The sequence below is a fragment of the Eriocheir sinensis genome, chromosome 10 (genome assembly GCF_024679095.1).
Source record: "Eriocheir sinensis breed Jianghai 21 chromosome 10, ASM2467909v1, whole genome shotgun sequence".
Classification (NCBI taxonomy): domain Eukaryota; kingdom Metazoa; phylum Arthropoda; class Malacostraca; order Decapoda; family Varunidae; genus Eriocheir; species Eriocheir sinensis.
This window is the reverse complement of record NC_066518.1, coordinates 4922842-4950460: the sequence shown is the minus strand read 5'-3', so window position 1 is coordinate 4950460 and position 27619 is coordinate 4922842. Positions and strand designations below refer to the sequence as shown.

The 27619-nt window shown below is 46.6% G+C and overlaps 2 protein-coding genes across 16 annotated transcripts in view; one reads left to right on the top strand and one right to left on the bottom strand.

Moving 5' to 3' along the window:
* Nucleotides 1–27619, bottom strand: part of LOC126996482 (mucin-20-like) — a 48298-nt gene that overhangs the window by 10421 nt on the left and 10258 nt on the right. The window contains exons 3-4 of one of the 10 annotated variants that reach the window (XR_007751213.1): nt 24759–25274; nt 13506–13636 (exon numbers count right to left, since the gene is read on the bottom strand). The exons of 6 other annotated variants lie outside the window; for them this stretch is intronic. Coding sequence is in view for 2 of the 4 variants with exons in the window: in XM_050856977.1 (XP_050712934.1) it covers nt 24855–25274 (420 nt within the window). In the remaining 2 variants the exon portion in view is untranslated. Of the gene's footprint in view, nt 1–13505; nt 13637–24622; nt 25275–27619 lie in introns of those variants that run through there. 3 more of the 10 variants (XR_007751214.1, XM_050856975.1, XM_050856977.1) reach the window with 3 other exon arrangements.
* LOC126996481 (clumping factor A-like) lies at nt 456–27304 on the top strand. 6 transcript variants are annotated; one of them, XM_050856969.1, is made up of 3 exons: nt 456–1923; nt 25898–26182; nt 26291–27304. In XM_050856969.1, exons 1-3 carry the CDS (start codon nt 456–458, stop codon nt 27145–27147), a joined length of 2610 nt encoding a protein of 869 aa, XP_050712926.1. In that variant the 3' UTR covers nt 27148–27304. The 6 variants fall into 6 exon arrangements, with proteins under 6 accessions (XP_050712926.1, XP_050712928.1, XP_050712927.1 ...); XM_050856971.1 differs by having other exon boundaries at nt 25898–26187; nt 26581–27304; XM_050856970.1 differs by having other exon boundaries at nt 456–1638; nt 25898–27304.

Below are 27619 nucleotides of genomic sequence, written 5' to 3'. Positions count from 1 at the left end.
CAAACCAGGGGTGTAGTAGGCAGAAAGGCAACTAAAATTAAGAAATCGCAATGGACGGACACGGGATAAAGGGAACAGATATGGAGGGAAAGAGTACCTACGCGACACTCTGGGAAATAACTAATGTATGAAGAACCCAAGGCATGTTATCCACGCATTGTGCATGAAATAAAAGTTAAGCAAGGTTATTTTTTCTTACTTATCAAGATTTATTTGGGAATAGTTGCCATTCAAAAGAATTAAGAATATTTTATCTATTCCTTTATAGTTTAGCAACAGCCCTGTCACCCGCCATCCGACGCGTGAACTGCACTACTTAGCCGACTAGGCAAGATTATAGCAGAAAGAATTGGCTGAAGGCCAGTCGGTCTTCATGGACATAGCACCTCCTTTTATTACCGAACACCGATTTCCTCAATATTCGGATAATTTTTTTGTATCACATCGAAACAACGATGGGAAACTCTGCATCTCGACAGAAATTTAACGTGTGGGTAACCCTGGAGCGAGGCTCCTCCCTGGTGGACTCCATCAAGCTCTCGTGCAAGGACTCCACCTGCTGCCTGAAGAGGAGGCGTACGGTCGCCTCCGTCAAGCTCCCCGTGGAAGGCTGGTCTTGCGTCGCAGGGATTCAAGGCTGCCACGCCGAGGGTCAGCTACGTGTGCCCTTGGCGAAGCTGTGCAAGAAAGACGGCAACGCGGCCGTCAGGGTGCAATTCGCCTCGCTTAGGAAGCCAGTCTTCACCTCTTCCATGCCGCTGGCCTGGCTGCTGGACAACATCAGCGGCCTACACTTCTCGCTCTTCTGTGACGACGGGCCCGCCTTCACCAGCCTCCGGTGCAACGGGAGGCGGTGTGGCGAGCCCGTCCGGGCGGTGACCCCTGCACCGCGTGCGGCCACTGACGGAGTGGCCAAGACCGATGAGGCTGATGCATGGGCAGCCTTTGAAGTGACGACCCATGATGACTGGTCCGTGGAGGCTGATAATTCATGGGCAGCCTTTGAAGCAATGACCCGTGATGACTGGTCCGTGGAGGCTGATGATTCATGGGCAGCCCCAGACTTGGTGACCTCCGCTGCTATGGTCGAGGCTGATGATTCATGGGCAGCCTTTGAAGCAATGACCCGTGATGACTGGTCCGTGGAGGCTGATGATTCATGGGCACCCGCCGAATTGGTGACCGCCATCACCGATGAGGCTGATGATTCATGGGCAGCCTTTGAAGCAATGACCCGTGATGACTGGTCCGTGGAGGCTGATGATTCATGGGCACCCGCCGAATTGGTGACCGCCATCACCGATGAGGCTGATGATTCATGGGCAGCCTTTGAAGCAATGACCCGTGATGACTGGTCCGTGGAGGCTGATGATTCATGGGCACCCGCCGAATTGGTGACCGCCATCACCGATGAGGCTGATGATTCATGGGCAGCCTTTGAAGCAATGACCCGTGATGACTGGTCCGTGGAGGCTGATGATCCATGGGCACCCGCCGAATTGGTGACCGCCATCACCGATGAGGCTGATGTTCCACTGGCACTCCTTGAAGTGACGACCCGTGATGACTCGTCTGATGAGGGTGATGATCCATGGCCAGCCTTTGAAGCAATGACCCGTGATGACTCGCCTGATGAGGGTGGTGTTCCATTGGCACTCCTTGAAGTGACGACCCGTGATGACTCGTCTGATGAGGGTGATGATCCATGGCCAGCCTTTGAAGCAATGACCCGTGATGACTCGTCTGATGAGGGTGATGATCCATGGCCAGCCTTTGAAGCAATGACCCGTGATGACTCGTCTGATGAGGGTGATGTTCCATTGGCACTCCTTGAAGTGACGACCCGTGATGACTCGTCTGATGAGGGTGATGATCCATGGCCAGCCTTTGAAGCAATGACCCGTGATGACTCGCCTGATGAGGGTGGTGTTCCATTGGCACTCCTTGAAGTGACGACCCGTGATGACTCGTCTGATGAGGGTGATGATCCATGGCCAGCCTTTGAAGCAATGACCCGCGATGACTCGTCTGATGAGGGTGATGTTCCATTGGCACTCCTTGAAGTGACGACCCGTGATGACTCGTCTGATGAGGGTGATGATCCATGGCCAGCCTTTGAAGCAATGACCCGTGATGACTCGTCTGATAAGGGTGATGTTCCATTGGCACTCCTTGAAGTGACGACCCGTGATGACTCGTCTGATGAGGGTGATGATCCATGGGCATCCGCCGAATCGGTGACCGCCATCACCGATGAAGCTGATGATCCATGGGATGCCCTCGAATTGATAACCAGTAATGACTGGTCTGATGAGGATGATGATCCATGGGATGCCCTCGAATTGATAACCAGTAATGACTGGTCTGATGAGGATGATGATCCATGGGATGCCCTCGAATTGATAACCAGTGATGACTGGTCTGATGAGGATGATGATCCATGGGATGCCCTCGAATTGATAACCAGTAATGACTGGTCTGATGAGGATGATGATCCATGGGATGCCCTCGAATTGATAACCAGTAATGACTGGTCTGATGAGGATGAGGATCCATGGGATGCCCTCGAATTGATAACCAGTAATGACTGGTCTGATGAGGATGATGATCCATGGGCATCCGCCGAATCGGTGGCCGCCATCACCGATGAGGATGATGATCCATGGGATGCCCTCGAATTGATAACCAGTGATGACTGGTCTGATGAGGATGATGATCCATGGGATGCCCTCGAATTGATAACCAGTGATGACTGGTCTGATGAGGCTGATGCCTTCCTGGACGTCACGGCCATCTGTGCTGTCGTTGTGTACATTGTCTTGCTTCACTAAGCAGCCTGGTAACACACTCACCAGTGACCCCAGCAGGCGCGAGCCACATCCTGAGCCACACTCCCGGGGAGCGAGACTCCCTTTAGTGACCGTCGCTCTTATTACACCTTCAGGGGAGGAGCTCCAGCTGTATTTCTTATCTTATCAATGAAAACCTTTACAACAAAACTATTATCCTATCAATGAATTTACCTTACCTATTAATAATAGTGTGCCTATCGCAGTGAAATTCACCACATGCACGACTGCCAAGTCTCTTCCATTCGTCTACCATTCTATTAGCAAACCAATTCCTGCCTGCATGTTTAACAAATCTATATTGATCTAACGACCCAAGGCTAAGAGTGCATTATATTTTCTTACTTATCAAGATTTATTTGCGAATAGTTGCCATTCAAAAGAATTAAGAATATTTTATCTATTCCTTTATAGTTAAGCAAATGGGCACATGTTTGACCGAGTTGAAAAACTTACTAAATTTTGTGCTCTATTTTGGAATATACTGTTTTAGAGGAATGCATGTAGTTTTACGAAGCTTTTTCCCGCTTACAAGACCCACGAACATTTACATTTAACGGGGGACCCCTCGGGTATTAGTGGAGGGTCCCCGATGGACTGTGAGGTATACGGCCCTGCCTTCATGCGTGGCAACGAAGACCGCTTCAGATTTTACATAAGACAAACGATATCAAATGTTGGCCTTACCATGTAGCAAATAGTTTAGTAATAGTAGTAGTAGTAGCAGTAGTGGTAGTAGTAGTAGTAGCAGTAGTGGTAGTAGTAGTAGTAGTAGTATAGTAGTACAGTGGTAGTGGTAGTAAAAGTAATAGTAGAATTAGTAGTAGTAGTAGTAGTAGTAGTAGTAGTAGTGGGTGCCGGACATACTCTCCCCTTAACATATTCCCTTTTGAACATTTCCCCCTCCGGACATTGCCTCTCATTCATCTATTTAATACGAGCGAAATAACAAATAAATGAATCGTAAAACAGACGACTAAAGAGAAGGAACATATAACAAAAAAAAACAAAAAAAACAGGATTAACACAACAAAATATGATAAAAAAACACAAAATACTGAAAAAAAACTAACTATCTAACTGAATATCTAACCAGCTAACCCTTCCTAGCTGTCTGACTAGCTATTAACTAACTATTTAAGTACCTGCCTACCTGCCTGTTTTGGTGTGGTTGTTTGTTCAGCTTCGTGACCTACATTCAGAGAAAAGACTAAAAACCAAGGACAAAACATTTCAATCCGGCCAATCCCAAGGAGGTTGAATTAAACATCCCTCCCGGCCGTCAGCCTCCTTCTTGCCCCTTCAGTGTTGGCGGACAGGGTGCCAGCGAGACTTCAAGCCGCGCGACCCAGGGCCTCATCCATCCTTGACCACTGTGGTAATATATGTTCAATGAAGTTTTACATTTATGCTCTCATGTACGTTGTGTTTCTCTGCTTGCATTTACCAGCTTATTATGTTGCTATTTGTGTGTCTTCGCGCATATTATTGCTTGTGGATGTCCCTGTGTTGTCTGGCACTTACTTTGATGTATTTGTTTGTTATTGTGCATGTAAAGTAGTGCGTGTTGTAATAGTGGCTGTTTCTATTGTTTCAGGAGGTGACTCCAGTTGTTTGTGTGCAATAAAACCTATGTCAGGTTTTTCATCTTTTACAACAATTTATTGCACACAAAAATTTGAGAGGCCATGGAACGGTTTCTACGTCCAGAGCGCTTCGAGGCTGACCCGGATTCTGCCACCGCTGCCAAGGAGTGGACGCACTGGCTGAGGACATTCAACAACTTCTACCAAGCAGTACAGACGACATCTCCCAGTGCAGACAAACTAATCCTACTCACCAACTACGTTGCTCCTCGAGTGTACGACTACATAGCAGACTGTGACACTTATGATAAGGCTGAGAAAGCACTGACATCCCTGTATGTAAAACCTAGAAATGAGGTGTTTGCTAGGCATGTCCTGGCCACACGTAGGCAGGGGTCGGGTTTCTCCAAGCTCTGAAGCTCCTAGCAAAAGACTGTCAGTTCAAAGCAGTGTCGGCAGAGCAGGCGTGTGATAACTATGTTAGAGATGCATTCATCAATGGACTTTCTTCTGGTGCCATTCGTCAAAGACTACTCGAAAATATAACTCTTAACTTGCAAACTGCTTATGAACAGGCACGCACTTTAGAGATGGCTCAGAAACATTCTGCTTCTTATACTACTGTTGAGCCAATTACTGCTGCTGTACCTCAGCCACAAAGTCAGTCAGGTGATTCAGAGTGTTTAGAAAGTAGTGATGAAACTGCTCATCTTGCCGCCACTACTGGCGCCAATCAGTGTTTTTTCTGTGGTTTGAAACGGCACCCTCGGTTCAAATGTCCTGCTAGGGAAGCTTTATGTCTAAAGTGTAAGAAACAAGGACATTATGCAAAAGTGTGTAGGTCAGGGAAACCGGTAGGGGATACCTCTGCTGGTAAAACTAAATATTCGGCAGCAACACTGGCTACTGTGTCTGGGGCTGCGCCTAGTAGTCTTAGTAAATCTTTGAGTTGTTTGAAAGTTAATGGTCTCCCTGTTAATGCACTTATTGATACAGGAAGCTCGGAAAATTTTGTGAGTCAGAAGATTGCTAAAGAAAACAACCTAATCATACTTCCTGACGACGGGCACGTCTCCATGGCTGATGCGTCTCTCTCGTCCAAAATCTTAGGTCATTGTTGTGTGGATGTGGAGCTGCAGGGACAAATTTATCCTAGTGTAAAACTCAAAGTGCTGCCAGCCCTGTGTAGTGATGTAATTTTGGGGCATGAATTCTTGAAGAATCATTCTGCTCTAGAAATGGCTTTTGGAGGAGCACGCCCAACACTCAGGATATGTGGGCTGGCTGCAGTGAAGTTGGTTGCGCCCGCACTCTTCAGCAATCTGACAGCAGACTGCAGACCCATTGCTGCAAAGTCGAGACATTACTCTCAGGCTGATAAGGAATTTGTCAAAACTGAAATTGGTAGAATGCTTCAAGAAGGAATAATAAGACCCAGCCAGTCTCCATGGAGGGCCCAGGTGCTAATCACTGCAGGGCACAATCACAGGAAGAGAATGGTGATTGATTATTCACAAACTATAAACAGGTTTACTGAGCTGGATGCTTACCCTTTGCCTCGGATCGATGAAACAGTGAACAATGTCTCAAGATTTAAAGTGTTTAGCACCTTGGACCTGAAGAGCGCCTACCACCAAGTGCCAATAAGAGAAGACGAAAAGTTGTACACTGCTTTTGAGGCGAGTGGAAAGCTGTATGAGTTCAATCGAATCCCATTTGGTGTGAAGAACGGAGTGGCCGCTTTCCAACGAGTTGTGGATCAGATCCTTGCAAAAGAAAAGGTGGAAGGGGCATTTGCTTATGTGGACAATGTGACTGTATGTGGAGAGACGGAAGAGGAGCATGACAAAAACCTAAATCATTTCTTGAAAGTGGCGAAGGATTACAACCTCACCTTTAATCATGACAAGTGTGATTTCAGGACACAGTCTATAAACCTTCTGGGATACTCTATAAAGGACGGAGAGATCAGACCTGATCCAGAACGACTGCAGCCTCTCTTGAGTCTACCCCTTCCCAAGGATACTGCCTCTCTTCGGAGAATGTTGGGGTTGCTTGCTCATTACTCACGATGGATACCCAACTTCTCTGAGAAAGTCCGGCCTCTTTCACACTCCACGAGATTCCCATTGTCTTTTGAAGCTTCTCTGACTTTTGAGAAATTGAAGAATGAAATTGCGAAGTCCGTGGTGCAAGCCATTGATCCTACATCCCCTTTCACAGTCGAAACAGATGCCTCAGACCATGCCATTGCCGCTACTCTCACTCAGAATGGACGTCCTGTAGCGTTCTTCTCTCGCACTCTCTCTGACAGTGAACAAAGGCATTCTTCAGTAGAGAAAGAAGCTTATGCCATAGTTGAGGCCCTCAGAAAGTGGAAGCATTACCTAATTGGTCATCACTTTAAGCTAATTACTGACCAGCGAAGTGTAACATTCATGTTCGACACAAGATCTTCAAGCAAAATCAAGAACGACAAGATAGCCAGGTGGCGCATTGAACTGTCATGCTACCACTACGATATAGTGTATCGTCCAGGTACGAAAAATATTCCTGCAGATGCTCTCTCGCGTGTCTGTGGTGCTGTAGCTACAGACAAACTCAAACAACTGCATGAAAGTCTATGTCATCCTGGAGTGTCAAGGATGGTGCATTTCATCCGAGTTCGGAACCTGGCTTATTCTGTTGAGGATGTAAAGAAGGTTACTGCTTCTTGTCCAATCTGCTCTACTGTCAAACCTCAGTTCTATAAGCCTGATGATGGCCATCTGGTGAAAGCTACTCAGCCATACGAGAGATTGAACTTGGATTTTAAGGGGCCCCTTCCGTCACAGTCGAAAAACAGATACTTGCTCACAGTCATTGACGAATTCTCACGGTTCCCTTTTGCGTTCCCTTGTTCAGACATGACTGCTGGTGCTATCATCGGGTGTTTGGTACAACTGTTTGCACTATTCGGAATGCCAGCATACGTACACTCAGACAGGGGAGCCTCTTTCATGTCAGAAGAACTGAAGAAATTCTTACTAGTGAAAGGAGTGGCTACCAGTCGCACTACGCCCTACAACCCAAGGGGCAATGGTCAGGTGGAGAGGTACAATGGAATCATATGGAAAACCATTCGGTTAGCTCTCAGAACAAGGAATCTTGATGTCTCGCAATGGGAAGTTGTCCTCCCAGATGCACTTCACTCTATCCGTTCCCTGCTATGTACGTCAACTAATTGTACACCACACGAGCGTTTCCTAAAGCATCCTCGGAAGTCCACGTCAGGTCGTACGTTGCCTACCTGGCTCATCACCAAAGGTCCCGCTCTATTAAGACGACAAGTGCGGCACAGCAAGAATGACCCTCTAGTAGATGAAGCAGAAATAGTAGAAGCTAATCCTGAATATGCCCATGTCAAGTTTCCTGATGGTAGAGAGTCCACTGTGTCTTTGAGGCATCTTGCACCTTTAAGTGGTGATGATAGTAGCAGCGTGGAGGCCACCAGACCTTCACTGCCGCAATCTCTAGAGTCTCTAGGTATATCAGAGTCTGAGGTGCGCCGTCCAGATGCTAGAGCAAACTCGGAACCTGCTCTTCAAGAAGTCACTCATGACGTTACACCCGGGGAAAGTGCTGTTCAAGAGCATCCTGCTGCATCTGGTCAAGGCACTACACCTGCACCACTCCGGAGGTCCGAAAGGACCCGGCGGGCACCTAAGTATTTTGATGATTATGCTGCTTGAATTTCATAGGTGGGGAGAATGTGGTAATATATGTTCAATGTAGTTTTACATTTATGCTCTCATGTACGTTGTGTTTCTCTGCTTGCATTTACCAGCTTATTATGTTGCTATTTGTGTGTCTTCGCGCATATTATTGCTTGTGGATGTCCCTGTGTTGTCTGGCACTTACTTTGATGTATTTGTTTGTTATTGTGCATGTAAAGTAGTGCGTGTTGTAATAGTGGCTGTTTCTATTGTTTCAGGAGGTGACTCCAGTTGTTTGTGTGCAATAAAACCTATGTCAGGTTTTTCATCTTTTACAACAACCACCACCACCATAACCACCACACCACGACCACCAATACCACCACCACAGCCACCGCCAAATCCACCACCATTACCACCACCAATACTTACAAAAATGACACTCACCAGCTTCTACCTCCACCACCACCACCACTAAAAACACCACCACCCCTGCCACCAGCCCTACCACTACCACCACAACCTCCACCACAATTACCATCACCACTACTTTCACAAATGACAGTCACCAACGTCCACTAACACCACCACCACCACCACCACAACCACAACCACCACTATCACCACAAATAGCAGTCACCTCCTACAACTACCAGCACCACAGATACCACTACGACCACCACCACTACCACCATCACAGCCAAGTCACCACCATCACCACCCCCAACACCTTTACCAGGGTAACTACCACTACCAACACCCTTCCCCCCACCACCACTACCACCATTACAGCTAAGTCACCACCACCACCACCACCACCACCACCATCACGTTATCTAGGTAATTCTTTAACTAATGTATGAGCCTCTTCTTTGGCAGTCTCCCTCCTCCCTCCCTCCCTCCCTCCTGCCTACCTACCTACGTGTCCTTCCTCCCTCCCTCAGACCTTCCCAACCCCCACCCCCCCCTCTCTCTCTCTCTCTCTCTCTCTCTCTCTCTCTCTCTCTCTCTCTCTCTCTCTCTCTCTCTAGTAGAAATTAGCCTCAAGAAAAGAGCAGGACGACTCACAGACCTATCTCAATGTGAAATAAAACACAGTAAAAGAGAGGGAGAGAGAGGGGAGAGGACACTAGGACATAAAAATATAAGAACAAAGAACATAGCAGGAGTCTGCAAGAGGCCGGTAGGCCTGTACGAGGCAGCTCCTTTGACCCTAAGCTCCCGTGTATCTAACCCCACCTAATATCGCTGTCCATGAATTTATCTAGTCTCTTTTTGAATGTGACAATTGTATTGGCACTCACCACATGACTGCTAAGCCTATTCCACTCATCCACCACCCTATTAGTAAACCAATTTTTGCCTATGTCCCTGTTAAATCTGAATTTATCCAGTTTAAACCCGTTACTTCGTGTCCTACCCGGTTCTCTTACCAACAAAACCTTATGAATGTCTCCCTTATTGAAGCCCTTCATCCATTTATAAACCTCGATCATGTCTCCACGCACCCTTCGCCTTTCTAGAGAATGCAAGTTTAACTGTTTGAGTCTTTCCTCGTATGGCAAGTTTCTCAACCCCTGAATCATCTTAGTCATCCTCCTCTGCACCGATTCTAACATTTTGATATCCATTCTATAGTAGGGTGACCAGAACTGAACCGCATAGTCAAGATGAGGTCTAACTAATGCTAAATATAGTTTGAGGAAGTCTTCGGGGCTTCTGTTGCTTACGCTCCTTGAAATAAATCCCAGTACCCTATTAGCTCGATTTCTAGCTTGAATGCATTGTGCCCTTGGACGGAGATCAGAGCTCACTAAGACCCCTAAATCCCTCACGCACCCAGACCTACTTATGAGAGTGTCATTTAAGCAATAGTTATGTGAGGGGTTGTTCCTACCTACACTCAGAATACTGCACTTCCCTACATTGAACTCCATCTGCCATTTATCCGCCCAGTCATATAATCTGTTGAGTTCACCTTGGAGAATACTAGCGTCCTGATCCGACTCAATTACTCTGCCGATCTTGGTATCATCTGCAAATTTACTAACATCACTACTAATTCCTGTGTCTAAGTCACTGATATAAATAATAAACAAAAGTGGACCTAATACCGAACCTTGTGGGACCCCACTCGTAACACATCCCCAGTCAGATCTTTTACCATTGATTTGCACTCTTTGCTTCCTATTGCTAAGCCACGCCTTGACCCAGTTCAAAACTTTACCCTCTACTCCGTGAGCCTGTAATTTAAGCAACAGTCGTTGGTGAGGAACTTTGTCAAACGCTTTACTAAAATCAAGATAGATTACATCATAATTTTCATCTCTGTCAACCGCCTCAAATACTTTATTGTAGAAGGACAAGAGATTGCTGAGGCATGACCTACCTTTTGTGAACCCATGCTGCGAGTCGTGAATTAAGCTATGTTTCTCTAAATGCTCCCGAATGTTCCTGGCTATTATGGACTCCAGCATCTTCCCTATAACCGATGTTAAGCTAATTGGGCGATAGTTTGAAGCAACTGACCTGTCCCCCTTTTTAAAAATCGGCGTCACATTAGCTACTTTCCAAAGGCTCGGCACATAGCCAGTATTTACCGACATCTTAAAGATGTCGGTTAGTGGGTCACTGAGTACATCACCTAATTCCTTTAATACCCTCGGAAATATCCCGTCAGGACCTGGCGACTTGTTCTTCTTAAGCTTATCTATCTATCTATCTCATCCTGAACTACTTGCCTGGTAATGATTATACCCCTCAATTTATCGCCATCCCCGCCCTCGTACACCTGAACTCTTTCCGGTATAGTCGTTCGATCCTCCTGTGTGAATACTGAAAGGAAGTAGTCGTTCAACAATGTGCTCATATTTTCGTAATTTTCTACTAGCTCCCCTGTGTTTGTTTTCAGCGGTCCAATTTTCTCCCGTGTTTTTGTTCATTACATCTGAAAGAAGCCCTTAGGATTACTTTTCGCCTCATTTGCTACTTTGATCTCATAGTTCTTCTTTGCTATCCTGGTGTTTTTCTTAACTTATCTAGATAGTTCGACGTACCGGCCCCTGAGATGTGTTTCCCCATTCTTTATTTTCTGATAAATTCCCTTCTTTAACCCAATCTCGTGTTTTAGTCCACGAGTCATCCACTTAGGATCATTGTTTTCTTTTCTAAGTGTTCGCTGTGGTATATGCTGTTCTTGCCCCTCTACTATTACTCTAACTAAATTATTGTAAGACATTTCTACCTGGTTCTCCTGGCTCTCCAATCCGCAGTTCTGGCCCTCATGATTCCCTAAATTATCCCAGTTTACCCCTTCAAGATGTCTTCGAAGCCCCTCGTAGTTTGCTCTTCTAAAATCTGGCACTAACACTGGGTTTGGTTCGCGGGTTACCGCCCAGTCTAAGCTAAAACGAACCGTTCTGTGATCACTATTTCCTAACTCTCCGCCCACCTCCAACTCACGTAGCAAGTTCCCATTATTGGTTAGGACTAAGTCTAATATGTTATCTCCTCTGGTAGGCTCAGTAACTACCTGCTTAAGGAAATTATCTTGTATAACTTCAAGAAATTCTATTAGCAGTGTCTATCCATGTCTCAGTGATCGCTATTATGTCAAAATTTTCTGAACAAGCTTCACCCCTTAGTAAGTCTATCTTGTTTCTGAGGCTCCTGCTGTTAGTATAGAAGATTCTTAGCCCGTCCTCTGTTACTCCTCTAGAATTACTTCTAAGCTGCCTGGTTATATTATGAGCTAGATGTCCCCTCCCATTACTCCTCCCATTGCTCCCATTACTCCTCCCCCCCTCGCCTATACTAAAAAATCCCTCAGGGTACCAAGAGGAGAGAAGAGAGGGTGTGAGGGTCACAGAAAGAAACCAGAGGAGTGCATATACTAAAAGGGAGAGCGACTGCCAGAATCTTTTATATTCACGCAAATGGAAACGCGTCAAAATATCAGAATTGTAACGCGACTGAAAAGGAAGCAAATGAACAAAAGCTGACCACAAAACAAAAGCCATAAACCAAACACAGAAAAATATCAATAAATAAACACTGAACATAAATTTCCAAATATCAGGAAAAAAACATTTAGCAAAACCTTTTTGTTTAATGCAGAAAAAAGAAAAATGACGAAATCAGGGAAGGCAGACAAGATAAAATCATTAAGGGCAACCCTTTTTACGGCACGCGTTCCTTTACTCGCCAGTTACGGTCATATTGTACATTACACCTTCTTAAATACATTGGAATACAGCACAAGAAAACTACTACTACTACTACTACTACTACTACTACTACTGCTACTATCTTTATTTATTTGTTTTTTTACATCTTGGCCTATGGTGCCGGTAGGCTTTCTTTGGGGGCCTGGTGGTCGGCTCGAGCCCATCGTGGCGCAGGCAAGTGTTTATAGTGACGCCATCTATTCTTGGCTCATGCTGCCTCCCGAGCTCATTCTTGATTTCCCTTTGACCGTTCCTCCAGACTCTTAGACCATAACCACGGAAAAACTCAGCACAACGCCCATACTCCAAGTTCCAACTACGTGTTTCCAGACCTTATTCCTATGATATCAACTTTCCACGAACCACTTTACTGGATGATGAACACCTCTAAAAATTATCCATATATCTCATATTTACTGTAATAATGATCCAACAATCTGATATCCACTGTTAGTAATAATATGACGCAGATGTGCAAAGCAAAAAAAGTAATTGGGTGTAAAGTACCATATGTGGAATTCAAAGAAGGTGAAAACTATAAAACCTGCCGTTGAGTAGTAAATGAGAACTTTGTATTTAGCGAAGAAAGACTGAGTACAACATGGAGAGGCATAGGCTAATACGAGCTGTAATACTACTACTATATACGATGATGATGATAATGGTAATAATAATAACAATAATACAGCAAGTAGGTATTGGATGTCCTCTGGTCTCATTAGTAACAATCCAGGGGTGTAGTAGGCAGAAAGGCAACTAAAATTAAGAAATCGCAATGGACGGACACGGGATAAAGGGAACAGATATGGAGGGAAAGAGTACCTACGCGACACACTGGGAAATAACTAATGTATGAAGAACCCAAGGCATGTTATCCACGCATTATGCATGAAATAAAAGTTAAGCAAGGTTATTTTTTCTTACTTATCAAGATTTATTTGGGAATAGTTGCCATTCAAAAGAATTAAGAATATTTGATCTATTCCTTTATAGTTTAGCAACAGCCCTGTCACCCGCCATCCGACGCGTGAACTGCACTACTTAGCCGACTAGGCAAGATTATAGCAGAAAGAATTGGCTGGAGGCCAGTCGGTCTTCATGGACATAGCACCTCCTTTTATTACCGAACACGATTTCCTCAATATTCGAATAATTTTTTTGTATCACATCGAAACAACGATGGGAAACTCTGCAACTCGACAGAAATTTAACGTGTGGGTAACCCTGGAGCGAGGCTCCTCCCTGGTGGACTCCATCAAGCTCTCGTGCAAGGACTCCACCTGCTGCCTGAAGAGGAGGCGTACGGTCGCCTCCGTCAAGCTCCCCGTGGAAGGCTGGTCTTGCGTCGCTGGGATTCAAGGCTGCCACGCCGAGGGTGAGCTGCGTGTGCCCTTGGCGAAGCTGTGCAAGAAAGACGGCAACGCGGCCGTCAGGGTGCAATTCGCCTCGCTTAGGAAGCCAGTCTTCACCTCTTCCATGCCGCTGGCCTGGCTGCTGGACAACATCAGCGGCCTACACTTCTCGCTCTTCTGTGACGACGGGCCCGCCTTCACCAGCCTCCGGTGCAACGGGAGGCGGTGGCGAGCCGTCCGGCGGTGACCCCTGCACCGCGTGCGGCCACTGACGGGGTGGCCAGGACCGATGAGGCTGATGCATGGGCAGCCTTTGAAGTGACGACCCATGATGACTGGTCAGTGGAGGCTGATGATTCATGGGCAGCCCCAGACTTGGTGACCTCTGTTGCTATGGTCGAGGCTGATGATTCATGGGCAGCCTTTGAAGCAATGACCCGTGATGACTGGTCCGTGGAGGCTGATGATTCATGGGCACCCGCCGAATTGGTGACCGCAATCACCGATGAGGCTGATGATTCATGGGCAGCCTTTGAAGCAATGACCCGTGATGACTGGTCCGTGGAGGCTGATGATCCATGGGCACCCGCCGAATTGGTGACCGCCATCACCGATGAGGCTGATGATTCATGGGCAGCCTTTGAAGCAATGACCCGTGATGACTGGTCCGTGGAGGCTGATGATCCATGGGCACCCGCCGAATTGGTGACCGCCATCACCGATGAGGCTGATGATTCATGGGCAGCCTTTGAAGCAATGACCCGTGATGACTGGTCCGTGGAGGCTGATGATCCATGGGCACCGAATTGGTGACCGCCATCACCGATGAGGCTGATGATTCATGGGCAGCCTTTGAAGCAATGACCCGTGATGACTGGTCCGTGGAGGCTGATGATCCATGGGCACCCGCCGAATTGGTGACCGCCATCACCGATGAGGCTGATGATTCATGGGCAGCCGCCGAATTGGTGACCGCCATCACCGATGAGGCTGATGTTCCACTGGCACTCCTTGAAGTGACGACCCGTGATGACTCGTCTGATGAGGGTGATGTTCCATTGGCACTCCTTGAAGTGACGACCCGTGATGACTCGTCTGATGAGGGTGATGATCCATGGCCAGCCTTTGAAGCAATGACCCGCGATGACTCGTCTGATAAGGGTGATGTTCCATTGGCACTCCTTGAAGTGACGACCCGTGATGACTCGTCTGATGAGGGTGATGATCCATGGCCAGCCTTTGAAGCAATGACCCGTGATGACTCGTCTGATAAGGGTGATGTTCCATTGGCACTCCTTGAAGTGACGACCCGTGATGACTCGTCTGATGAGGGTGATGATCCATGGCCAGCCTTTGAAGCAATGACCCGTGATGACTCGTCTGATAAGGGTGATGTTCCATTGGCACTCCTTGAAGTGACGACCCGCGATGACTCGTCTGATGAGGGTGATGATCCATGGCCAGCCTTTGAAGCAATGACCCGTGATGACTCGTCTGATAAGGGTGATGTTCCATTGGCACTCCTTGAAGTGACGACCCGTGATGACTCGTCTGATGAGGGTGATGATCCATGGCCAGCCTTTGAAGCAATGACCCGTGATGACTCGTCTGATAAGGGTGATGTTCCATTGGCACTCCTTGAAGTGACGACCCGTGATGACTCGTCTGATGAGGGTGATGATCCATGGCCAGCCTTTGAAGCAATGACCCGTGATGACTCGTCTGATGAGGGTGATGTTCCATTGGCACTCCTTGAAGTGACGACCCGTGATGACTCGTCTGATGAGGGTGATGATCCATGGCCAGCCTTTGAAGCAATGACCCGTGATGACTCGTCTGATGAGGGTGATGTTCCATTGGCACTCCTTGAAGTGACAACCCGTGATGACTCGTCTGATAAGGGTGATGTTCCATTGGCACTCCTTGAAGTGACGACCCGTGATGACTCGTCTGATGAGGGTGATGATCCATGGCCAGCCTTTGAAGCAATGACCCGTGATGACTCGTCTGATGAGGGTGATGTTCCATTGGCACTCCTTGAAGTGACAACCCGTGATGACTCGTCTGATGAGGGTGATGATCCATGGCCAGCCTTTGAAGCAATGACCCGCGATGACTCGTCTGATGAGGGTGATGTTCCATTGGCACTCCTTGAAGTGACGACCCGTGATGACTCGTCTGATGAGGGTGATGATCCATGGGCATAATTCGGTGACCGCCATCACCGATAAAGCTGATGATCCATGGGATGCCCTCGAATTGATAACCAGTGATGACTGGTCTGATGAGGATGATGATCCATGGGATGCCCTCGAATTGATAACCAGTAATGACTGGTCTGATGAGGATGAGGATCCATGGGATGCCCTCGAATTGATAACCAGTAATGACTGGTCTGATGAGGATGATGATCCATGGGATGCCCTCGAATTGATAACCAGTAATGACTGGTCTGATGAGGATGATGATCCATGGGATGCCCTCGAATTGATAACCAGTAATGACTGGTCTGATGAGGATGATGATCCATGGATGCCCTCGAATTGATAACCAGTTATGACTGGTCTGATGAGGATGATGATCCATGGGATGCCCTCGAATTGATAACCAGTGATGACTGGTCTGATGAGGAGGATGATTCATGGGATGCCCTCGAATTGATAACCAGTGATGACTGGTCTGATGAGGAGGAGGATCCATGGGATGCCCTCGAATTGATAACCAGTGATGACTGGTCTGATGAGGAGGATGATTCATGGGATGCCCTCGAATTGATAACCAGTGATGACTGGTCTGATGAGGCTGATGCCTTCCTGGACGTCACGGCCATCTGTGGTGTCGTTGTGTACATTGTCTTGCTTCACTAAGCAGCCTGGTAACACACTCACCAGTGACCCCCGGCGCAGGCGCGAGCCACATCCTGAGCCACACTCCCGGGGAGCGAGACTCCCTTTAGTGACCGTCGCTCTTATTACACCTTCAGGGGAGGAGCTCCAGCTGTATTTCTTATCTTATCAATGAAAACCTTTACAATAAAACTATTATCCTATTAATGAATTTACCTTACCTATTAATAATAGTGTGCCTATCACAGTGAAATTCACCACATGCACGACTGCCAAGTCTCTTCCATTCGTCTACCATTCTATTAGCAAACCAATTCCTGCCTGCATGTTTAACAAATCTATATTGATCTAACGACCCAAGGCTAAGAGTGCATTATATTTTCTTACTTATCAAGATTTATTTGCGAATAGTTGCCATTCAAAAGAATTAAGAATATTTTATCTATTCCTTTATAGTTAAGCAAATGGGCACATGTTTGACCGAGTTGAAAAACTTACTAAATTTTATGCTCTATTTTGGAATATACTGTTTTAGAGGAATGCATGTAGTTTTACGAAGCTTTTTCCCGCTTACAAGACCCACGAACATTTACATTTAACGGGGGACACCTCGGGTATTAGTGGAGGGTCCCCGATGGACTGTGAGGTATACGGCCCTGCCTTCATGCGTGGCAACGAAGACCGCTTCAGATTTTACATAAGACAAACGATATCAAATGTTGGCCTTACCATGTAGCAAATAGTTTAGTAATAGTAGTAGTAGTAGCAGTAGTGGTAGTAGTAGTAGTAGCAGTATAGTAGTACAGTGGTAGTGGTAGTAAAAGTAATAGTAGAAGTAGTAGTAGTAGTAGTAGTAGTAGTAGTAGTAGTAGTAGTAGTGGGTGCCGGACATACTCCCCCCTTAACATATTCCCTTTTGAACATTTCCCCCTCCGGACATTTCCACTCATTCATCTATTTAATACGAGCGAAATAACAAATAAATGAATCGTAAAACAGACGACTAAAGAGAAGGAACATATAACAAAAAAAAAACAGGATCAACACAACAAAATATGATAAAAAACACAAAATACTGAAAAAAAAAACTAAGTAACTATCTAACTGAATATCTAACCAGCTAACTCTTCCTAGCTGTCTGACTAGCTATTAACTAACTATTTAAGTACCTGCCTACCTGCCTGTTTTGGTGTGGTTGTTTGTTCAGCTTGGTGACCTACATAGAGAGAAAAGACTAAAAACCAAGGACAAAACATTTCAATGCTGCCAATCCCAAGGAGGTTAAATTAAACATCCCTCCCGGCCGTCAGCCTCCTTCTTGCCCCTTCAGTGTTGGCGGACAGGGTGCCAGCGAGACTTCAAGCCGCGCGACCCAGGGCCTCATCCATCCTTGACCACTGTGGTAATATATGTTCAATGTAGTTTTACATTTATGCTCTCATGTACGTTGTGTTTCTCTGCTTGCATTTACCAGCTTATTATGTTGCTATTTGTGTGTCTTCGCGCATATTATTGCTTGTGGATGTCCCTGTGTTGTCTGGCACTTACTTTGATGTATTTGTTTGTTATTGTGCATGTAAAGTAGTGCGTGTTGTAATAGTGGCTGTTTCTATTGTTTCAGGAGGTGACTCCAGTTGTTTGTGTGCAATAAAACCTATGTCAGGTTTTTCATCTTTTACAACAATTTATTGCACACAAAAATTTGAGAGGCCATGGAACGGTTTCTACGTCCAGAGCGCTTCGAGGCTGACCCGGATTCTGCCACCGCTGCTAAGGAGTGGACGCACTGGCTGAGGACATTCAACAACTTCTACCAAGCAGTACAGACGACATTTCCCAGTGCAGACAAACTAATCCTACTCACCAACTACGTTGCTCCTCGAGTGTACGACTACATAGCAGACTGTGACACTTATGATAAGGCTGAGAAAGCACTGACATCCCTGTATGTAAAACCTAGAAATGAGGTGTTTGCTAGGCATGTCCTGGCCACACGTAGGCAGGGGTCGGGTGAGTCTCTAGACCAGTTTCTCCAAGCTCTGAAGCTCCTAGCAAAAGACTGTCAGTTCAAAGCAGTGTCGGCAGAGCAGGCGTGTGATAACTATGTTAGAGATGCATTCATCAATGGACTTTCTTCTGGTGCCATTCGTCAAAGACTACTCGAAAATATAACTCTTAACTTGCAAACTGCTTATGAACAGGCACGCACTTTAGAGATGGCTCAGAAACATTCTGCTTCTTATACTACTGTTGAGCCAATTACTGCTGCTGTACCTCAGCCACAAAGTCAGTCAGGTGATTCAGAGTGTTTAGAAAGTAGTGATGAAACTGCTCATCTTGCCGCCACTACTGGCGCCAATCAGTGTTTTTTCTGTGGTTTGAAACGGCACCCTCGGTTCAAATGTCCTGCTAGGGAAGCTTTATGTCTAAAGTGTAAGAAACAAGGACATTATGCAAAAGTGTGTAGGTCAGGGAAACCGGTAGGGGATACCTCTGCTGGTAAAACTAAATATTCGGCAGCAACACTGGCTACTGTGTCTGGGGCTGCGCCTAGTAGTCTTAGTAAATCTTTGAGTTGTTTGAAAGTTAATGGTCTCCCTGTTAATGCACTTATTGATACAGGAAGCTCGGAAAATTTTGTGAGTCAGAAGATTGCTAAAGAAAACAACCTAATCATACTTCCTGACGACGGGCACGTCTCCATGGCTGATGCGTCTCTCTCGTCCAAAATCTTAGGTCATTGTTGTGTGGATGTGGAGCTGCAGGGACAAATTTATCCTAGTGTAAAACTCAAAGTGCTGCCAGCCCTGTGTAGTGATGTAATTTTGGGGCATGAATTCTTGAAGAATCATTCTGCTCTAGAAATGGCTTTTGGAGGAGCACGCCCACCACTCATATTATGTGGGCTGGCTGCAGTGAAGTTGGTTGCGCCCGCACTCTTCAGCAATCTGACAGCAGACTGCAGACCCATTGCTGCAAAGTCGAGACATTACTCTCAGGCTGATAAGGAATTTGTCAAAACTGAAATTGGTAGAATGCCACAAGAAGGAATAATAAGACCCAGCCAGTCTCCATGGAGGGCCCAGGTGCTAATCACTGCAGGGCACAATCACAGGAAGAGAATGGTGATTGATTATTCACAAACTATAAACAGGTTTACTGAGCTGGATGCTTACCCTTTGCCTCGGATCGATGAAACAGTGAACAATGTCTCAAGATTTAAAGTGTTTAGCACCTTGGACCTGAAGAGCGCCTACCACCAAGTGCCAATAAGAGAAGACGAAAAGTTGTACACTGCTTTTGAGGCGAGTGGAAAGCTGTATGAGTTCAATCGAATCCCATTTGGTGTGAAGAACGGAGTGGCCGCTTTCCAACGAGTTGTGGATCAGATCCTTGCAAAGAAAAGGTGGAAGGGCATTTGCTTATGTGGACAATGTGACTGTATGTGGAGAGACGGAAGAGCATGACAAAACCTAAATCATTTCTTGAAAGTGGCGAAGGATTACAACCTCACCTTTAATCATGACAAGTGTGATTTCAGGACACAGTCTATAAACCTTCTGGGATACTCTATAAAGGACGGAGATCAGACCTGATCCAGAACGACTGCAGCCTCTCTTGAGTCTACCCTTCCCAAGGATACTGCCTCTCTTCGGAGAATGTTGGGGTTGCTTGCTCATTACTCACGATGGATACCCAACTTCTCTGAGAAAGTCCGGCCTCTTTCACTCCACGAGATTCCCATTGTCTTTTGAAGCTTCTCTGACTTTTGAGAAATTGAAGAATGAAATTGCGAAGTCCGTGGTGCAAGCCATAGATCATACATCCCTTACACAGTCGAAACAGATGCCTCAGACCATGCCATTGCCGCTACTATCACTCAGAATGGACGTCCTGTAGCGTTCTTCTCGCACTCTCTCTGACAGTGAACAAAGGCATTCTTCAGTAGAGAAAGAAGCTTATGCCATAGTTGAGGCCCTCAGAAAGTGGAAGCATTACCTAATTGGTCATCACTTTAAGCTAATTACTGACCAGCGAAGTGTAACATTCATGTTCGACACAAGATCTTCAAGCAAAATCAAGAACGACAAGATAGCCAGGTGGCGCATTGAACTGTCATGCTACCACTACGATATAGTGTATCGTCCAGGTACGAAAACATTCCTGCAGATGCTCTCTCGCGTGTCTGTGGTGCTGTAGCTACAGACAAACTCAAACAACTGCATGAAAGTCTATGTCATCCTGGAGTGTCAAGGATGGTGCATTTCATCCGAGTTCGGAACCTGGCTTATTCTGTTGAGGATGTAAAGAAGGTTACTGCTTCTTGTCCAATCTGCTCTACTGTCAAACCTCAGTTCTATAAGCCTGATGATGGCCATCTGGTGAAAGCTACTCAGCCATACGAGAGATTGAACTTGGATTTTAAGGGGCCCCTTCCGTCACAGTCGAAAAACAGATACTTGCTCACAGTCATTGACGAATTCTCACGGTTCCTTTGCGTTCCCTTGTTAAGACATGACTTCTGGTGCTATCATCTGTTGTTTGGTACAACTGTTTGCACTATTCGGAATGCCAGCATACGTACACTCAGACAGGGGAGCCTCTTTCATGTCAGAAGAACTGAAGAAATTCTTACTAGTGAAAGGAGTGGCTACCAGTCGCACTACGCCCTACAACCCAAGGGGCAATGGTCAGGTGGAGAGGTACAATGGAATCATATGGAAAACCATTCGGATAGCTCTCAGAACAAGGAATCTTGATGTCTCGCAATGGGAAGTTGTCCTCCCAGATGCACTTCACTCTATCCGTTCCCTGCTATGTACGTCAACTAATTGTACACCACACGAGCGTTTCCTAAAGCATCCTCGGAAGTCCACGTCAGGTCGTACGTTGCCTACCTGGCTCATCACCAAAGGTCCCGCTCTATTAAGACGACAAGTACGGCACAGCAAGAATGACCCTCTAGTAGATGAAGTAGAAATAGTAGAAGCTAATCCTGAATATGCCCATGTCAAGTTTCCTGATGGTAGAGAGTCCACTGTGTCTTTGAGGCATCTTGCACCTTTAAGTGGTGATGATAGTAGCAGCGTGGAGGCCACCAGACCTTCACTGCCGCAATCTCTAGAGTCTCTAGGTATATCAGAGTCTGAGGTGCGCCGTCCAGATGCTAGAGCAAACTCGGAACCTGCTCTTCAAGAAGTCACTCATGACGTTACACCAGGAAAGTGCTGTTCAGAGCATCCTGCTGCATCTGGTCAAGGCACTACACCTGCACCACTCCGGAGGTCCGAAAGGACCCGGCGGGCACCTAAGTATTTTGATGATTATGCTGCTTGAATTTCATAGGTGGGGAGAATGTGGTAATATATGTTCAATGTAGTTTTACATTTATGCCCCCATGTACGTTGTGTTTCTCTGCTTGCATTTACCAGCTTATTATGTTGCTATTTGTGTCTTCGCGCATATTATTGCTTGTGGATGTCCCTGTGTTGTCTGGCACTTACTTTGATGTATTTGTTTGTTATTGTGCATGTAAAGTAGTGCGTGTTGTAATAGTGGCTGTTTCTATTGTTTCAGGAGGTGACTCCAGTTGTTTGTGTGCAATAAAACCTATGTCAGGTTTTTCATCTTTTACAACAACCACCACCACCATAACCACCACACCACGACCACCAATACCACCACCACAGTCACCGCCAAATCCACCACCATTACCACCACCAATACTTACAAAAATGACACTCACCAGCTTCTACCTCCACCACCACCACCACCACTAAAACCACCACCACCCCTGCCACCAGCCCTACCACTACCACCACAACCTCCACCACAATTACCATCACCACTACTTTCACAAATGACAGTCACCAACGTCCACTACCACCACCACCACCACCACCACCACTATCACCACAAATAGCAGTCACCTCCTACAACTACCAGCACCACAGATACCACTACGACCACCACCACTACCACCATCACAGCCAAGTCACCACCATCACCAACCCCAACACCTTTACCAGGGTAACTACCACTACCAACACCCTCCCCCCACCACCACTACCACCATTACAGCTAAGTCCCAACCACCACCACCACCACGTAATCTAGGTAATTCTTTAACTAATGTCTGAGGCTCGTCTATGGCAGTCTCCTCCTCCTCCCTCCTCCCTCCTGCCTACCTACGTGTCCTTCCTCCCTCCCTCAGACCTTCCCAACCCCCCCACTCTCTCTCTCTCTCTCTCTCTCTCTCTCTCTCTCTCTCTCTCTCTCTCTCTCTCTCTCTCTCTCTCTCTCTCTCTCTCTCTCTCTCTCTCTCTCTCTCTCTCTCTCTCTCTCTCTCTCTCTCTCTCTCTCTCTCTCTCTCTCTCTCTCTCTCTCTCTCTCTCTCTCTCTCTCTCTCTCTCTAGTAGAAATTAGCCTCAAGAAAAGAGCAGGACGAAGCACAGACGGATCTCAAGGTGAAAGAAAACACAGTAAAAGAGAGGAGAGGAGAGGAGAGGAGAGGAGAGGAGAGGAGAGGAGGAAGAAGTGAGGGTCAGAGGAAGAAACCAGAGGAGTGCATATACTAAAAGGAGAGCGACTGCCAGAATCTTTTATGTTCCCGCAAATGGAAACGCGTCAAAATATCAGAATTGTAACGCGACTGAAAAGGAAGCAAATGAACAAAAGCTGACCACAAAACAAAAGCCATAAACCAAACACAGAAAAATATCAATAAATGAACACTGAACATAAATTTCCAAATATCAGGAAAAAAACATTTAGCAAAACCTTTTTGTTTAATGTAGAAAAAAGAAAAATGACTAATCAGGGAAGGCAGACAAGATAAAATCATTAAGGGCAACCCTTTTTACGGCACGCGTTCCTTTACTCACCAGTTACGGTCATATTGTACATTACACCTTCTTAAATACATTGGAATACAGTACTAGAAAACTACTACTACTACTACTACTACTACTACTACTACTACTACTACTACTACTGCTGCTACTATCTTTATTTATTTGTTTTTTTACATCTTGGCCTATGGTGCCGGTAGGCTTTCTTTGGAGGCCTGGTGGTCGGCTCGAGCCCATCGTGGCGCAGGCAAGTGTTTATAGTGACGCCATCTATTCTTGGCTCATGCTGCCTCCCGAGCTCATTCTTGATTTCCCTTTGACCGTTCCTCCAGACTCTTAGACCATAACCACGGAAAAACTCAGCACAACGCCCATACTCCAAGTTCCAACTACGTGTTTCCAGACCTTATTCCTATGATATCAACTTTCCACGAAACACTTTACTGGATGATGAACACCTCTAAAAATTATCCATATATCTCATATTTACTGTAATAATGATCCAACAATCTGATGTCCACTGTTAGTAATAATATGACGCAGATGTGCAAAGCAAAAGAAGTAATTGGGTGTAAAGTACCATGTGTGGAATTCAAAGAAGGTGAAAACTATAAAACCTGCCGTTGAGTAGTAAATGAGAACTTTGTATTTAGCGATGAAAGACTGAGTACAACATGGAGAGGCATAGGCTAATACGAGCTGTAATACTACTACTATATACGATGATGATGATAATAGTAATAATAATAACAATAATAGAGCAAGTAGGTGTTGGATGTCCTCTGGTCTCATTAGTAACAATCCAGGGGTGTAGTAGGCAGAAAGGCAACTAAAATTAAGAAATCGCAATGGACGGACACGGGATAAAGGGAACAGATATGGAGGGAAAGAGTACCTACGCGACACTCTGGGAAATAACTAATGTATGAAGAACCCAAGGCATGTTATCCACGCATTATGCATGAAATAAAAGTTAAGCAAGGTTATTTTTTCTTACTTATCAAGATTTATTTGGGAATAGTTGCCATTCAAAAGAATTAAGAATATTTTATCTATTCCTTTATAGTTTAGCAACAGCCCTGTCACCCGCCATCCGGCGCGTGAACTGCACTACTTAGCCGACTAGGCAAGATTATAGCAGAAAGAATTGGCTGGAGGCCAGTCGGTCTTCATGGACATAGCACCTCCTTTTATTACCGAACACGATTTCCTAAATATTCGGATAATTTTTTTGTATCACATCGAAACAACGATGGGAAACTCTGCATCTCGACAGAAATTTAACGTGTGGGTAACCCTGGAGCGAGGCTCCTCCCTGGTGGACTCCATCAAGCTCTCGTGCAAGGACTCCACCTGCTGCCTGAAGAGGAGGCGTACGGTCGCCTCCGTCAAGCTCCCCGTGGAAGGCTGGTCTTGCGTCGCAGGGATTCAAGGCTGCCACGCCGAGGGTCAGCTACGTGTGCCCTTGGCGAAGCTGTGCAAGAAAGACGGCAACGCGGCCGTCAGGGTGCAATTCGCCTCGCTTAGGAAGCCAGTCTTCACCTCTTCCATGCCGCTGGCCTGGCTGCTGGACAACATCAGCGGCCTACACTTCTCGCTCTTCTGTGACGACGGGCCCGCCTTCACCAGCCTCCGGTGCAACGGGAGGCGGTGTGGCGAGCCCGTCCGGGCGGTGACCCCTGCACCGCGTGCGGCCACTGACGGGGTGGCCAGGACCGATGAGGCTGATGCATGGGCAGCCTTTGAAGTGACGACCCGTGATGACTGGTCCGTGGAGGCTGATGATTCATGGGCAGCCTTTGAAGCAATGACCCGTGATGACTGGTCCGTGGAGGCTGATGATTCATGGGCAGCCCCAGACTTGGTGACCTCCGCTGCTATGGTCGAGGCTGATGATTCATGGGCAGCCTTTGAAGCAATGACCCGTGATGACTGGTCCGTGGAGGCTGATGATTCATGGGCACCCGCCGAATTGGTGACCGCCATCACCGATGAGGCTGATGATTCATGGGCAGCCTTTGAAGCAATGACCCGTGATGACTGGTCCGTGGAGGCTGATGATTCATGGGCACCCGCCGAATTGGTGACCGCCATCACCGATGAGGCTGATGATTCATGGGCAGCCTTTGAAGCAATGACCCGTGATGACTGGTCCGTGGAGGCTGATGATTCATGGGCACCCGCCGAATTGGTGACCGCCATCACCGATGAGGCTGATGATTCATGGGCAGCCTTTGAAGCAATGACCCGTGATGACTGGTCCGTGGAGGCTGATGATCCATGGGCACCCGCCGAATTGGTGACCGCCATCACCGATGAGGCTGATGTTCCACTGGCACTCCTTGAAGTGACGACCCGTGATGACTCGTCTGATAAGGGTGATGTTCCATTGGCACTCCTTGAAGTGACGACCCGTGATGACTCGTCTGATGAGGGTGATGATCCATGGCCAGCCTTTGAAGCAATGAATCGTGATGACTCGCCTGATGAAGGTGGTGTTCCATTGGCACTCCTTGAAGTGACAACCCGTGATGACTCGTCTGATGAGGGTGATGATCCATGGCCAGCCTTTGAAGCAATGACCCGCGATGACTCGTCTGATAAGGGTGGTGTTCCATTGGCACTCCTTGAAGTGACGACCCGTGATGACTCGTCTGATGAGGGTGATGTTCCATTGGCACTCCTTGAAGTGACGACCCGTGATGACTCGTCTGATGAGGGTGATGATCCATGGCCAGCCTTTGAAGCAATGACCCGTGATGACTCGCCTGATGAGGGTGATGTTCCATTGGCACTCCTTGAAGTGACGACCCGTGATGACTCGTCTGATGAGGGTGATGATCCATGGGCATCCGCCGAATCGGTGACCGCCATCACCGATGAAGCTGATGATCCATGGGATGCCCTCGAATTGATAACCAGTAATGACTGGTCTGATGAGGCTGATGATCCATGGGATGCCCTCGAATTGATAACCAGTAATGACTGGTCTGATGAGGATGATGATCCATGGGATGCCCTCGAATTGATAACCAGTAATGACTGGTCTGATGAGGATGATGATCCATGGGATGCCCTCGAATTGATAACCAGTAATGACTGGTCTGATGAGGATGATGATCCATGGGATGCCCTCGAATTGATAACCAGTAATGACTGGTCTGATGAGGCTGAGGATCCATGGGATGCCCTCGAATTGATAACCAGTAATGACTGGTCTGATGAGGATGATGATCCATGGGATGCCCTCGAATTGATAACCAGTAATGACTGGTCTGATGAGGATGATGATCCATGGGATGCCCTCGAATTGATAACCAGTAATGACTGGTCTGATGAGGATGATGATCCATGGGATGCCCTCGAATTGATAACCAGTAATGACTGGTCTGATGAGGATGATGATCCATGGGATGCCCTCGAATTGATAACCAGTAATGACTGGTCTGATGAGGATGAGGATCCATGGGATGCCCTCGAATTGATAACCAGTAATGACTGGTCTGATGAGGATGATGATCCATGGGCATCCGCCGAATCGGTGGCCGCCATCACCGATGAGGATGATGATCCATGGGATGCCCTCGAATTGATAACCAGTGATGACTGGTCTGATGAGGATGATGATCCATGGGATGCCCTCGAATTGATAACCAGTGATGACTGGTCTGATGAGGCTGATGCCTTCCTGGACGTCACGGCCATCTGTGGTGTCGTTGTGTACATTGTCTTGCTTCACTAAGCAGCCTGGTAACACACTCACCAGTGACCCCCGGCGCAGGCGCGAGCCACATCCTGAGCCACACTCCCGGGGAGCGAGACTCCCTTTAGTGACCGTCGCTCTTATTACACCTTCAGGGGAGGAGCTCCAGCTGTATTTCTTATCTTATCAATGAAAACCTTTACAATAAAACTATTATCCTATCAATGAATTTACCTTACCTATTAATAATAGTGTGCCTATCGCAGTGAAATTCACCACATGCACGACTGCCAAGTCTCTTCCATTCGTCTACCATTCTATTAGCAAACCAATTCCTGCCTGCATGTTTAACAAATCTATATTGATCTAACGACCCAAGGCTAAGAGTGCATTATATTTTCTTACTTATCAAGATTTATTTGCGAATAGTTGCCATTCAAAAGAATTAAGAATATTTTATCTATTCCTTTATAGTTAAGCAAATGGGCACATGTTTGACCGAGTTGAAAAA